Raw genomic sequence first — 13,408 nt, 5'->3', positions numbered from 1 at the left:
AGCTTCTGACTCCCTCTGAGCTAAGAACCAGACAGTGTTAGCTTGGTAACTCCTATAAGCTGGTCCTCCTCCCATGCTGACCCCATCTTTACAGTTCACTTTTCACGGTCTGAAGGCACCACCAAGATAGACCCAGGAGTGACAACTACAGTGTAGGTGTCCACTGTTCCCTTAATCTCTGTCCTGCTCCAAGTATAAATAAATTGGGGCCATTTCCTTAGATATTGGGGTTTTCTCAAGAAATCCTTTCCCTTTGTGGCATGGGTCAAATTGCTGGTAGTTAAAAAGGTGTTAACTCTTACGTGAAATAACACTTTTTCTTTGTAATGACCTAACTGGAAAGTCTCTGTGTCGTCACTTCTCATTTCTTATTTGAAATCAGCAAACTGGATTCAGTAGACATGAACTTAAGCCTCATGAAAGTGGGGGTTTGGTCTGTTTTGCTCACTGCAATACCTCCAGGGCCTAGCAGCATGACTGGCACATATTTGTTCAAAGTGAATACTCACACCTTCACACCCTCCCTAGAGAGCTGTTCGTGTAGGCCTTTCAAATGTAGGATTTAGGGAAGTCAAGTTAAAAAAAATTAAAACGGTTCAGCATCACCCACAGGTGAGGCTATTCTGCAAAATATGTTAATTGCCTTGAGGTATGTTTCGTCTGGACAAAACGTATTTCCACAGACACAAATCAAAGGTGTTTATGAAGTGCTGTGTGCCCTGTTTCTGGATTCCCAGTCAAGTGGGACACCAGACGTCATAACACAAGAAGGAAGTTCTGCGAAGCAAAATGAGGGCAGCAGCGGCAAACCAGTTTCACCAGGTTCCGCCTTTTCTCGTTCACTTCCGCCCTTCCCAGTTCCTGAGCAGACAGGTGGGGCCGCGTTCTGTCTGACAGGAAAGGGCGGGTCGCAGGGTTCCCCAAACTTCCGGCGCGCAGCAAGGCGGCCTCGCTAGTGGTTCTAACGCGAGGCGCGCGAGCGGCTGGATGATGTCATGGAATGGGGGGAAAAGAGGGCGGCACTCGAGTGGGTGCGCATGCGCAAGAAGGTGCCTGCCCGACTGGAGCAGAGCAGGCTGAGAGGGTCTTCCCAGCGCAGGCGGGATTTCCAGTGTTACTTGCGGCTGGGCGTTGGGGACTTGCTGCCTTTCTGGCAGCAAGCAGGAAGCCGCAAAAAGTTTCTGAGCCCGCGAACCTGTAGCGGACGTGGAAAAAGAACGTATGTGAGAGAGACTTATGCCGCATTTAGCAAATCACTGTAATATGCTCTGGTGTGGGGCGTGTGGATCGGAGAAATCCCATCTTCCGAGGGTCCTTGGTCGGACAGAAAGGGAAGGCGGGGCCAGCAGAAGTTAAAATACTACCGTATGCAGTTCTAGCGGATTTCATTCATTCATTTTTATGTGTCAGGGTGAGATGGTTGTTAGTCCACATTCTGGTGTATATTAATCAAATTGCTATTCTTATAACTATTCTCTGGCGGGAAGAGTAGGGGAGTTGTCAGTGGAAAGGATACATTTGGAACTTGGAGCTCTGTCCCAGAAGGGCTTTTGGGCGAAATGCTGTGAATTTTGCCAAACACCGCCCCGCCTCCGCCTCTGACTCAAGCTCCTTAAGGTTTGAACCAGAGAACGTAATTTGCAACAGGTAAAATTTAGAATAAAAGCCAGAGGGAATATAAATCTAGCTATAAGGCTAGAAAAACACGAATTTAAGATTGAGGGAGACCAAGTCAACCAGAAAAATCAGGTAGCATTGATCCTATCTTGTCTGGGCTGGGTCACCATTTCAAAGCAGAGGGAGGGACAGAATAACCTTTGGAAGATACTTCGACTTAACGGGAAGGCTGTTGTCAGGTTTCGTGGTGTGTCATTGGCTGTTAATAATTCCCTGCTATTGCTTTGTTTCTAGGCCCCTCCTCAAGTGTCTGGCTTAAAGATGCCACCCAGGGAAGGGAACTCTGGCTAGCTAAGGAGGCCATTCTTGATGTTGCTTCTAGATCTCATGTCGTCACTGAGACCTCAGCTGCTGGTGGCAGCTGCTCAGCAGACCCTTGGCATGGGAAAGAGACGGAGTCCACCCCAAGCCATCTGCCTTCACTTAGCTGGAGAGGTGCTGGCTGTGGCCCGGGGACTGAAGCCAGCTGTGCTCTATGATTGCAACTGTGCAGGGGCATCAGAGCTCCAGAGCTATCTGGAGGAGCTGCAGGGGCTTGGCTTCCTGACCTTTGGACTTCACATCCTTGAGATTGGAGAAAACAGCCTGATTGTCAGTCCTGAGCATGTATGTCAGCACTTGGAGCAGGTGCTGCTTGGTACCATAGCCTTTGTGGATGTTTCCAGTTGCCAGCCTCACCCTTCTGTCTGCTCCTTGGACCAACTTCAGGACTTGAAGGCCCTCGTGACTGAGATCATCACACATTTGCAGGGGCTGCAGAGGGACTTATCTCCCTCTGCAGTCTCCCACAGCAGGCTCCATTCCTCAGACTGGAATCTCTGTACTGTATTTGGGATCCTCCTGGGCTATCCTGTCCCCTATACCTTTCACCTGAACCAGGGAGATGACAACTGCTTAGCTCTGACTCCACTACGAGTATTCACTGCCCGGATCTCATGGTTGCTAGGTCGACCCCCAATCCTGCTCTATTCCTTTAGTGTCCCAGAGAGCTTGTTCCCAGGCCTGAGACACATTCTAAACACCTGGGAGAAGGACCTCAGAACCCGTTTTAGGACTCAGAATGACTTTACTGATCTCAGCATCTCCTCTGAGATAGTCACACTGCCGGCTGTGGCCCTCTGACTTTTACTCTCCTCTCACATAGAAGGTACTCAGTAAATGATCATCTCTAGGTTGGGGATGGCAAATAATCATCTCAACTGCCAATTCCAAGGGTCTTGAGTACACTAAGGCACAATGCTCTAATCCATTGGCTGCAAATGCAAAGGGCATGTAAATAGGTAGTGGTGGTGCTAGTAGCAAATTGGTAGATAGTACCTACTTGCCATTTCTATGCTAGGAAGTCCTCTTAGTGGATATGCTTTCATTTTCACTGGATAAGAGGTAGAAGGAAAGAGGTGATAGAGGAAAAGCAGGGTGGTGGAAGACAAGCCAAACACTCTTGCATGGTAACCGTCTAAATATACCTGCTCTATGTGGGTGCTGTCTGCTAGGAAAGTAGGGCTGGGGGTTTCTCTGCGTGTTTATATGCCTGCAACTGAATTTGAGGAGAGTAGACCACCAGTATGCTTAAATATGTGATACTTGTTAATGTAATACACCTTTCAGGAATAAACTGAGAGTTCTGAGGAACAGTCTGGTCAGGTGAAGTTTATTTATACTAGGTTAAGAAAATAACAAAAAGTCAGAAATCCTAAGTCAGTTGGAAAGCCCAAGCTGTAATGTACCCAAACCTTCTGAGTTTTTTGTTGAGTTGCTTGCTTCTGATTTTCACCCGAGACAGTTGTCACAAATTATTCAGATCATCAGGTTGTCTTTATTGGCCAGGAACACTGCCAGTGCTGCAGCAATCACCACCATCAGCATTGGGAGCCATCGCCCACATTGCCTCTGCAGAGGGACAGGGAGACAGAAGAAAGTGGCTATGAGTTGACTGGAAAAGATATAGGCAAAAGTCTTTCTTCTTCCTACTCTAGCCCAGTAGAAAACCCTGGATTAGTGGTAGAGAAAAAGCTTTTTACTCTGTCTCCCACTCTGTCACCTGTCTTGGGGTAAAACCACTTAACCAGTGTTCTCTGGCCCAGGGAGCCATATCCATCAGGGACCAGATATATAAATACTGATATGAATAATGAAGGGTGGAAAATAACTCAGCAAAATTGTATTCTTTGTTTGTATTCCCCAGTACTTTTGTTGTCCTTCTATTCTTGCCACCATGCTTATCATAGGCTAAAAGAACACCCTTTCATACTTTAGCTAAGAGTGAGTCTTTCCTTCTGGCATTGAGAGTTCCATGAAAGTTGGGCTTTGATGCACGAGTCTAGTGTTTTTTCCAATGGTTGCCATAACGTCAGTATGTTATAAACCAAGCACAGTGGGACAGGATGGCCAGTTGTTGGCGTGGGCCGATATATTTTATCTGCAAATCTTGGTTAAGGAAGGAATCATCCCATCATCCAGGGCTTTATGGGAAGGAGAGACCCTCTTACTCTGGGAGGCAGCTGCTGGCTCTGGTTCAGCTCTTCTCGACAGTGCTGCAGCTTACGCAGGCAGGAGAGATACTCGTCACTGAGGTTGTCTAATTCTGAATGCAGTTCTGTGCACTGGAGAGAACATCACCAAAGTTGTCACTGTCACTTCTGTCTAGGACAGAGCCCAGGTAGGGGAGACTGCCCTGTGTAAGTTTCACTCATTTGGAATTTTTACCACCATCCTCCCTTCCCAGCCATTCTCAGGGATTTGAGTTTGTCTTTTGACTGTCTCACATTGTCTGGAATGTGTTCATTTTAAATGATTGACAATACTGCATATTATAATATTACATTTTATACATTTAAGTTCTTTTATGTGACTTTACGTGCAAGTGCTTTGCAAATGAGAGACACTGAAAAATCAAGTTCTTATAGCACAAACAACCTAGAAGTGACCTTAGTACAAGTTTCTTTCCCAGGAGCTAGTTGCATATGAATACTTCTGGGGATGTGTATGTTTGTGAGTTGTACAAAGGAAGAGTTTTACTCTTTAAAAGACATATAAAGACTTAGGATACTCAATGTGGGACGACATATTGAGAAGTTAATATTTTTATTAAATGTGTTTGAGTTTTGGTCGACTTTCTAAAAGGTAACCAGTTAATAAAACCTTGAATAGGAGTTGGTGTAAATAAGGAAGGGAAAAGATTGACAAGTCAGCCCAGAAGCACAGACACTTTATGTAGGCAAATTAATATCTGTGGGTATCCAGTCACAGCCTAAACTTTGAAATCCCTGCTCTTTGGCTGCTTCCCAGGTTTCTCTGCTATTCTGCAGATGAGCCATCACTGTCTCAGGTCACCCTCTCACCTCCTTTTCCTTGGCCTGGAGCTGCAAAGTCTTCTTTTGCAGCTGGTCTCTGAGATCCCAGTCTTTCTCCTTCCCTGTACCCTCAGGCTCCACTTCGTTAGGGAAGGACTTTGGACTCCACACGGGCAAAGCCTGATCTAAAAAAGCAGCCAGATTCTTGGTGATAGTGAGGCCCACACCTTTGAGGAAGGGCCCTGAGGGTGAGCCACTAGGAGTGGGGAGAGGGGAGGGAACTTGGGAGGACGTGCTCTTGGCTAGACTGATGGCATTCTTTGACATAAAGGTTAACTTCCACTAGGCCCCTGCTAAGCTTGGACAGACAGCTGGAATCTGAGCCCCTTGAGGACAAGATTGGCATCTTTTCTTTGTATCCCCAGTCTTATCTAGTGCTAGATAATTTTAGTGAATACTTATTAATTGAATTTCATTGGTTGTATGTCACATTCTTCCTAGTTTGTCAGATAAGTTTGGTGGATGCTTTAATATAACCCCTTTTCCCTGATGTCCTCATTTGAAAGTTGTGAAGATGGCAGTCATATCCTAAAATTTATCTTCATATGGTTAAAGATGGTTTTTCAGCCACCCTGCAGTCTTAGTCTTGGTGAAAAGAGCATGGACTAGGAGTCAGAAGTTTTGGATTGTTGTAGCTGTGTTGTTAGTCTGTGCCACCATAGACCTTCATGGTCTTATCCATACTATGTGGGCATAAACATTTCTGCATTATCTATTATATTATGCCCAGTGATTGTGAGGAGAAAACAAAAGGTCATGTGTAGTGGACAGGTGAGGAGCTATTGCCCCTCTGTATACACAGTGAATTCTCAGTAAACATGGACAGTAGACTCTCTAGGGCTAAGAGTGAGTTGACTCTGGCATGCTATGTGGTTTGGGGCTGGGAAGTTGGATGTGATTTGGAAAATCAAGTGTGTAAAAATTGACATGAAATCCTGAGTTCAAAATAAATTTATTGAAATGTTCAACACAAACATGTGCTTTCAGAGAGAATAGAAATCCTTTTTCACAGTTTATATACCTCAGGATAGAAGGCTAACTAGTTGAAGTGTCCTCAGAGCCAATGATCAGTCCTTAAAAAGCTCCCACACATCCTGGACTTAACAGACTCTCAGAACTGGGTGGGACTCCAGGAGGTCATGTAGTCCATCCCGCTGCCTCTAGGCAGGTAAGGGAAGAGCAGTATCTTAGAATTTGTGGTTAATAAATTTGCTGACCTTTCTTTGTTAAGAGTTTCTCCTGTTCTTGAAGCTGTAAGGATTGATTCTGAAGCAGACCTGTTGGAAAACACAAGGAACTTGTCTATGCTAGCATGTTTACTACAAAGAGTTTCTTTTCAGACCTTTGCCTAGAACCTTAGTTATTAAATATGTTCCCATCTGCTATGTGTTGAATTTTGTCCCCCAGAATCTATATGTTGAAGTCCTAACCCTCAGTACCTTAAATTATGACCTTATTTGGAGATAGGTTCTTTAAAAGATAATCAAATTAAAATGGGGTCATTCAGGTGGGCCCTAATCTAATATCACTGGTGTCGTTATAAGAAGGAGAAATATGGACACAGATACGTTCATGGGAAAGACACAGAGAGAAGACGGCCATCTGCAAAGCCAAGGAAAGAGCCCTGGAATAGATCTTTCCGTAAATGCCCTCAGAAGGAAACACCCCTGCTGACATCTTGGATTTCTAGTCTCCAGAACTGTGAGACAATACATTTCTGTTCTTCAAGGCACCCAGTCTGTGGTACTTTGCTATGAATATAGCATCCTTATTTCTCCCCCTACCATGTCTCTATCTTCAAGTCTTTGCTTGAAGACTTTCCCTTTCCCCTGCGGTTGCTTTGCTCTCTTAATAATCATTGCTGTTTGCATGAAGCTTCTCTATCAGGTGTCAGAGGTTAAAGTGGTGGGCAACCAGCAGCGGTATTAATTGAGTCAGGTTCTCCAGCTTTTCAGAAACTGCTTTTCTTCTGAAAAGTCCCTTTTCCTCTTTGGGCCCAATATGTAGTTTTGAAGTGGACTGAGGCACGTATAGTGTGTAAGCTTATTTTCTAAACCATCTCTAGTGACAGGTCTATGTGACACATTCATGTACTTATAAATTACAATATATAAAATAAGAGCTGCTTTAGGAAACCCAGTACTTAAAACAAAATCTGCAATTCTGGGGGAAATGTAAGTGGTGTCATTGGCATGGAAGGAGAAAAGTAGAAAAAAAAGAACAGAGGCTAATACATAATTTATGGAGAGCTATGTAAATGACCTCACTTCACAAGAAGAGGGTCTGAAAATGCACAGAGTTAGAGCATATGCCAAAGACTGGGCCCTTAGTCCCTACTCTGGGTGCCTTTTATGGGCCAGGACCCCCAGGAAAACCCTGTGGACTTTCAGAATCTGGAAAGCAAACTTACTCTGCAACTGCTGTACTCTGGTCACCAGGGTGAGCTTCTCCGACTCTGACCTTTTTAGTTGATCTGAAAATGCAATAATGCAAGCCAAAATAAAGGAACCCAAGACTTAATGAACTCAGTACTTAAGGATGGAAATTAGTAATAGATGCTGTCTTGTCGTGGCCTCTAACATGTGTCTTTTGGAAGTTGTGTCCCAGTTCTGAAGAGGTAAACCAGAAGCCAAGTACCTCAGGTTTTGTGCATCAACAATGTTGGGTTGCATTGAGGCTTGTATTTACACACTATCTAGTCCTCGGACGCAGAGGCTGTGACTGAGAGACTTTCTCTATGCCTTGTGTTTCAACTGGCCTTTCCCTTTCAAATTAGGAATGTGGCCTTGACATATGTGACTGATGTGGGAGCAGCTGTGATCTGGCCCAGAGGGATGGGCTAAAAAAGAGAGCTAGACAAAAGGATACTCTATCTGGTACAGTGAAATTAATTTTCAATTTTGGATGATTAAAACAGCCCTGCCTCTCCCTCAAGGTGAAATGAGATTACAAAGCCAATCAACCAATCAAGCAAACAAATAAAAGGCTGAAGCCTTTCTCTTAACTCAGTTTCTTTTTTCTTAGCTCACTTGGCCATGGCTCCCATACGCCCAAAGCCTCCAAGGAGAAGAGTACCTTGTAGGTCCTGGGTATCCAAGCTGCACAGGTCTCTGTCCCCTTGCAGGCATTCAATCTTGGCCTGCAGTTCCTGGTGCTCATTCTCCAAAAATCGCAGGGCCTGGTTCATCTGTAAGTCCCTGCTATCTGCTCCCTGTAAGGAGGAGGAGGGGCCATATAGAAGGAGGTCAGTGTTGGGGTGGAGGTTGGGGGCAGATACCATGGAAGAGGAAAATATAGAAAATTCTGGAGTTTTAGAGATAGAAGGAATGTTAGGTAGATGAGAAAATAGAGAAGTCTTTCTTTTTTCCTGTTCTTCCCTTTGCTTTGTTCCTCACATTTATAACAGCAAATAAGACTTGATATTCACAAGGAACTCGTGTCTTTTATTTATTTATTTTTATTTTTAGAGATGGGGTCTCACTTTGTCACCCAGACTGGAGTGCAGTGGTGCCATCATAGCTCATTGCAGCCTTGACCTCTTGGGCTCAAGCAATCCTCCCACCTTAGCCTTCTGAGTAACTGGGACTATAGGCATGTGCCAGTAGTTTTGAAGTGGACTGAGGCATGTGTAGTGTAAGTTTATTTTCTAAACCATCTCTAGTGACAGGTCTAAGTGACACATTCATGTACATAAATTAGAATATATAAAATAAGAATTGCTTTAGGAAACCCAGTACTTTAAAAAATCTGCCATTCTAGGGGAAATGTAAGTGGTTGTCATTGGCGTGGGACTCATGTCTTGACACTTTGGTAAATCACCAAATTAAGGAATACGAAGTCATCAGTTTTCTAGATGTTTTCATTTTCTCTTTTATTCTTCCTCTGGCAGTATCAATTTTTTTTGTTAGGGTCTTTTTTTTTTTCCACAAAGATTCAAAGTTAAACCCCCTCCCCCCAAAATCTTCATAGGAGTTGCCTTATAGGTGATGGGAAGAAGAGAACAGCAAAGGTTGAGATGTGGATACCACGCAGAGTGACCAGCTAGGTTCACTCCTTTGATAAGACTCACATACTCTGTCTCTTATCAAGTGGGCTGTTCTGAGCCCTGTTTCAGGAAAATTATAAAGATCAGCTTTTGAGGTGGATCCTCAAAACTCCAAACCAAGTAAATAAATCTATGCAAAATGATAGCTAATATTTACTGAGTGCTTTTATGTGCCAGGCATTGTGCTAAGTACTTTACATGGATCATCTTACTTAATACTCAGAACAACCTTATGATGTAAGTACTATTCTCATTTTACAGATGGGGAAACCGAGTCTTAGGACAGATTGAAGATGATGGAACCCTTGAGGATGCCAGGAGTCTAATTGTAATTGCTAAATGTAATTGCTTAAAAAACACATTGGCAAAAAGTGTTAGTTAGTACTCACCTGTAAATAAATTAGTGACATTTTTTCTGTGCCAACAGTGGGCAATTCTGAACTGGATGCTTTTTTGGGATGGAGTTTGGAGAGTGGGTTGGGATATGACATTAGTAGGCTGATGTATATTCCAGCCAGTTCTTTTCATTTGGATGGTGATGGTGTCATTCCAATGGACGCTTAGTTCATTTGCATGAGCAGTGCAGACATCCTTGCTAAACTCGAAATTAAATTTCAGAGCCAAAACAGTGAATTTGGTACAAAGTAGGTGGTGACTGAGGAACTGAAAGCCAGATGCTGTCAGCTGCCTTTGGAGTCCCTAATCCAGAACAGCTTCTTCATCACCACCCCTCCTCCCCATACCCTGTCTTCCCTCCCCACCCCCAGTGCCTGGTACCTGCAGTTTGGACTGAAGCACGTTGAGTTGGCTCTCCAGCTCTCTGTGCTGGGACCCAAGGGTCCTCCAGTCCTCCTTCAGAGCCTCGTACTGGCTCCTCCACTCTTCACACTTCTGCTCTGCCAGGGCCAGGGATCGCTGAGGGAGGTCAGAGAGGAGAGGGTTCCAGGGAGCTGTGCAGCTGGCTCCCTTGTTCCCCAAGCTGCCTGGAGTCCCCAACCCCAAGGTCTGTGTGGCATCCCCATACCTGTGTGCTCTGTAGTTGCTGCTCTGCGTTCATTTTCTCCTCCAGCACTTTCTGCAGTGACTCCTTGGCCTTCTGCTCATAGCTGTTTTTCTGGTCTTCCATCTCCAGTAGTACTTTTTTCATTCCCCAAGGGGAGTATTTCTGTAAATTTGATGCAATTCAACAAATACACATTGAACTTCTGTGTGCCAAATCCTGAACTGGGATACAGAAATGAAAAGAAGTTGGTTCTTCCCCCAGGCAGAGATACCAGTAATCTAGTGAGCCTTTTCTTTTAGGGTAGAGCTAGCAGGGAGAGTCCCTCAGGCAATGAGAGATGAGTGGGGGGGCATAATAAACAGTGCCCTAGGCTTGCTGGGCATTATATCTGAGGCCTTCCACAAGCTCTTGAAATCCAACATGTCTAAACAGGACTCATGTTTCTAAACATGTTCTTTTTTCTTGGGGTTCCTATCTCAGTAACCAGAATCATCATCCATCTAGTCTTTTCCAAACCCTAAGCCAGGGAGTCAATCTTCATTTTCTCTCTCATTTCCTTCCAGTAATCAGTTGGTCATTGAACCTTGACAGTTTCCTTCATAGTTCATATCTGTCTCCTCTCTATCCCTACTGCTGCTTCCTTAGTTCAGGCTCTAGTAGTAGTGTTATGTGGATTAATGCAACAGCTTCCCTTTCTTCAAATCTTGCCTCCCTTCAGTCCCTTTTCAGTCCCGCATTTAGAAGGTTCTTTCTAAAATGCAAATCTGATCTTGCCACTTCCTGCATAAATTCTCCATGGATTCTCAGCATCCTAAGAATCACATCCAAACTCCTTGTCATGGCTCCACTTACATGCCTAGACTTTCATCCCATGCTACTTCCACCTAAGCTGAGATGTTTGCAGATCCCCTAGCACTCTGTTTTTTTGGCTTCTGCCTTTACCCATATAGCTTCTTCTGCCTAGAACTGGTTAACTTCTACTCATACTCAAGATTCAGTCCAGTATCATCAGTTCTGATAAATTGACCAACTGCCCCCATCCCACAATGTCTTATAGATTAGGCAGCTTTTCTTAGTGTTCATAGTGTTCACATAGTGTACCCTGCATGCCTCTATTATTCTACTCTGTTGACTCATCTGTTTTTCCTACTGGATTGTAAACTCCTTCAGGGAGGGAGCATACTGCTGCTGCTTTAAAAAAAAATCACTGTAGCTTCTCTACAATGCCTAATGAACTTAATGGTTTAAAATTAATACATTCGCGTTATAAAATTCCTCCTGGCTGCAGGATTAAGGAGACACAAGTGCAGCTTTGCAAATTTACTGGGGGTCTTGCCTTCTCCCTTTCTTTCATCTTTGTGTCCTGTGATTTCGGAGAAGGCAGGCAGATTTTACTGTCAATTCTGGATTACCCACTGTGTAAGCAGTAGACCAGATGACAAAAATTTAGGGATCAATATGAAATCATTTCCATTTAGCTTTGGAATTGTCTGAAATTTTGGATTTAAATTTGAGTGGGTCTTATAGTTTTGGAACTTTCATTAAAAACTAGATTCAGGAATTAACCTGGTTGAGGTCATATGTAGGGGATGTCCCAGTTATTGGACATCCAATGACCATCCATGCTGGGCACTGGTTATGTGTTATTCCTTATTGAAAATGAATAGATTGGCATTCTGGATTATATATTGGTCTCTTGTGAACTTGGTTGGCATTATTTAGTCCTGTCAAAGCAAGTCATACTGAATAAATGAAAGTTGTGGACCAAGAAACTTATAGACTCCATAAACTCTCTTCCCCTGTGAGACGCCATCTATGTGGCCAACTGTCTTCTCTCTCTAACTCCAGATGGGAGAAGTCTGCCTGTTCCACCCCATTCTCTTATTTGACATCTCCCCGCCTGTCAGGTATCCATCACTTCTCAAATGTGAAAGCTGATTTCTTTCTATCTCTTGTAAACCAAGATTAGGCCAATCAGGAGATTACTAATGCTGGAAAATGGTGTTACAGAAGAGCCAAGTAAAAGAGCTTTTACATTCTTCTAGGGGTTGCTAGAAAAAACAAAAAAAGTTGCCCATGGAATGAAAATCATTTTCTAAGACTTCGTTATAACATCTAACTCATCTGTTCAAAGATTAGGATGTGTAAAGATCTGTCTGGGTGTTGTGAATCTTTACCAAGGGCCTTTCCCTACAGTTTCAGGTATTCTCAAGGTTCCCCTGGAGCTGACAAAGTGGTTAGTGCTGGGATTCCTCCAGGGTGCAAAGAGAAGGATACTGGGAGAAAGGGAGAGGAAGAAGGATGGAGACAGTGATCTAGTGAATTAGAGACTAAAGTGAAAATGGCCAAGCCAGAACTGGGTAAGTAGGAATGGGTGTGTTATTCTCTATCTGGTGGCATTTCTCAAAAGTAAGATTGAGGTTCAAGCATTCTTCACATTTAATTCTAGATTCCCGAGATGGAAATATCCTTCAGAATGCTTACCTGGGTACAGGTGTACAGCTGGTTTTCTAAGGATCTCAGTTTCCCCTTCAGTTTGTCTTCATTAAGTTGTCCCTGGAGCAAATGGGATGAGTTAATGAGTGTGGGCCAAAATCTAGTCTGCAAAGAGTTTGACTCTATATTCCTATCCTACTGCCCAGCACATGGTTGATGCTCAAACAGTGAACTCTTTCAGGAGGCAGGCAGGAGCAAATACGACAAAGGATGCTGAATAGAAGAGGATCTTCTCTTCTTTCTCTAGACTAGGACAAGAAAGAATCAGACTGGCCTCAAGTCCTCTTTTTACCTCCATTTTTATCAAATGGCTCAGGGTAGCATAGCAGGGGAGCCCTGGAAGGAAAGCTTCTAAGCTACCCTTTCGCTCACTACCTCTCTCCCCTCTCTAGGCACTTCTGCACTCCTCACCTCTTCTCAGTCTTGTACATGGACCTTTCCCTGTAAAATGTAGGCCAGTAAGGCTAACACAGTCTCCCCTCCCAGAAGAATGTTTATTCCCTCCTTTACCCTCTGTTATGAGCTTATTTGTATCTCCTCAACATTCCTATGTTGAGGTCCTAAGCCCTGAGTGCCCCAGAATGTGACCATATTTGGAGACAGGGTCTTTAAAGATGTAGTTAAGTTAAAATGAGGCCATTAGGCTGGGCTCTAATCCAATATGATGGATGTCCTTATTAAAAGAGGAGATCAGGGCACTGTGGGAAGGCCACGTGGAGACACAGAGAGAGATGGCAATCTGTAAGCCAGGGAGAGAGACCACAGGAGAAAAGAACTCTGCTGACACCCCGATCTCAGACTTTTAGCCTCCAGAACTATGAGAAAATAAGTTTC

At 44.0% G+C, this 13,408-nt stretch overlaps 2 protein-coding genes across 8 annotated transcripts in view; one reads left to right on the top strand and one right to left on the bottom strand.

Annotated features, from left to right (window-relative positions):
* Nucleotides 1–3: 3 nt before the first annotated feature.
* C1H1orf74 (chromosome 1 C1orf74 homolog) overlaps nucleotides 4–13,408 on the top strand; it is a 108,601-nt gene continuing 95,196 nt past the window's right edge. The window contains exons 1-2 of one of the 2 annotated variants that reach the window (XM_011746991.3): nucleotides 4–1,219; nucleotides 1,912–2,824. In XM_011746991.3, the coding sequence (XP_011745293.2) occupies nucleotides 1,987–2,799 (813 nt within the window). In that variant the 5' untranslated portion in view covers nucleotides 4–1,219; nucleotides 1,912–1,986 and the 3' untranslated portion in view covers nucleotides 2,800–2,824. Of the gene's footprint in view, nucleotides 1,220–1,911; nucleotides 5,999–13,408 lie in introns of those variants that run through there. The other variant, XM_011746990.3, reaches the window with a different exon arrangement.
* The window catches only part of LOC105484902 (TRAF3 interacting protein 3), a 26,820-nt gene continuing 16,719 nt past the window's right edge, over nucleotides 3,308–13,408 (bottom strand). For 2 of the 6 annotated variants that reach the window (XM_011746994.3, XM_011746995.3), the window contains exons 8-16: nucleotides 12,563–12,634; nucleotides 10,100–10,240; nucleotides 9,853–9,990; nucleotides 8,106–8,241; nucleotides 7,441–7,503; nucleotides 6,248–6,307; nucleotides 5,019–5,155; nucleotides 4,167–4,280; nucleotides 3,308–3,567 (exon numbers count right to left, since the gene is read on the bottom strand). In XM_011746994.3, coding sequence (XP_011745296.1) covers nucleotides 3,475–3,567; nucleotides 4,167–4,280; nucleotides 5,019–5,155; nucleotides 6,248–6,307; nucleotides 7,441–7,503; nucleotides 8,106–8,241; nucleotides 9,853–9,990; nucleotides 10,100–10,240; nucleotides 12,563–12,634 — 954 coding nt within the window. In that variant the 3' untranslated portion in view covers nucleotides 3,308–3,474. Of the gene's footprint in view, nucleotides 3,568–4,166; nucleotides 4,281–5,018; nucleotides 5,156–5,965; nucleotides 6,308–7,440; nucleotides 7,504–8,105; nucleotides 8,242–9,852; nucleotides 9,991–10,099; nucleotides 10,241–12,562; nucleotides 12,635–13,408 lie in introns of those variants that run through there. The other 4 variants (XR_989294.3, XM_011746996.3, XR_011613644.1 and 1 more) reach the window with 4 other exon arrangements.

The sequence above is a fragment of the Macaca nemestrina genome, chromosome 1 (assembly GCF_043159975.1).
Source record: "Macaca nemestrina isolate mMacNem1 chromosome 1, mMacNem.hap1, whole genome shotgun sequence".
NCBI lineage: Eukaryota > Metazoa > Chordata > Mammalia > Primates > Cercopithecidae > Macaca > Macaca nemestrina.
This window is presented reverse-complemented; position numbering and strand designations above follow the sequence as displayed.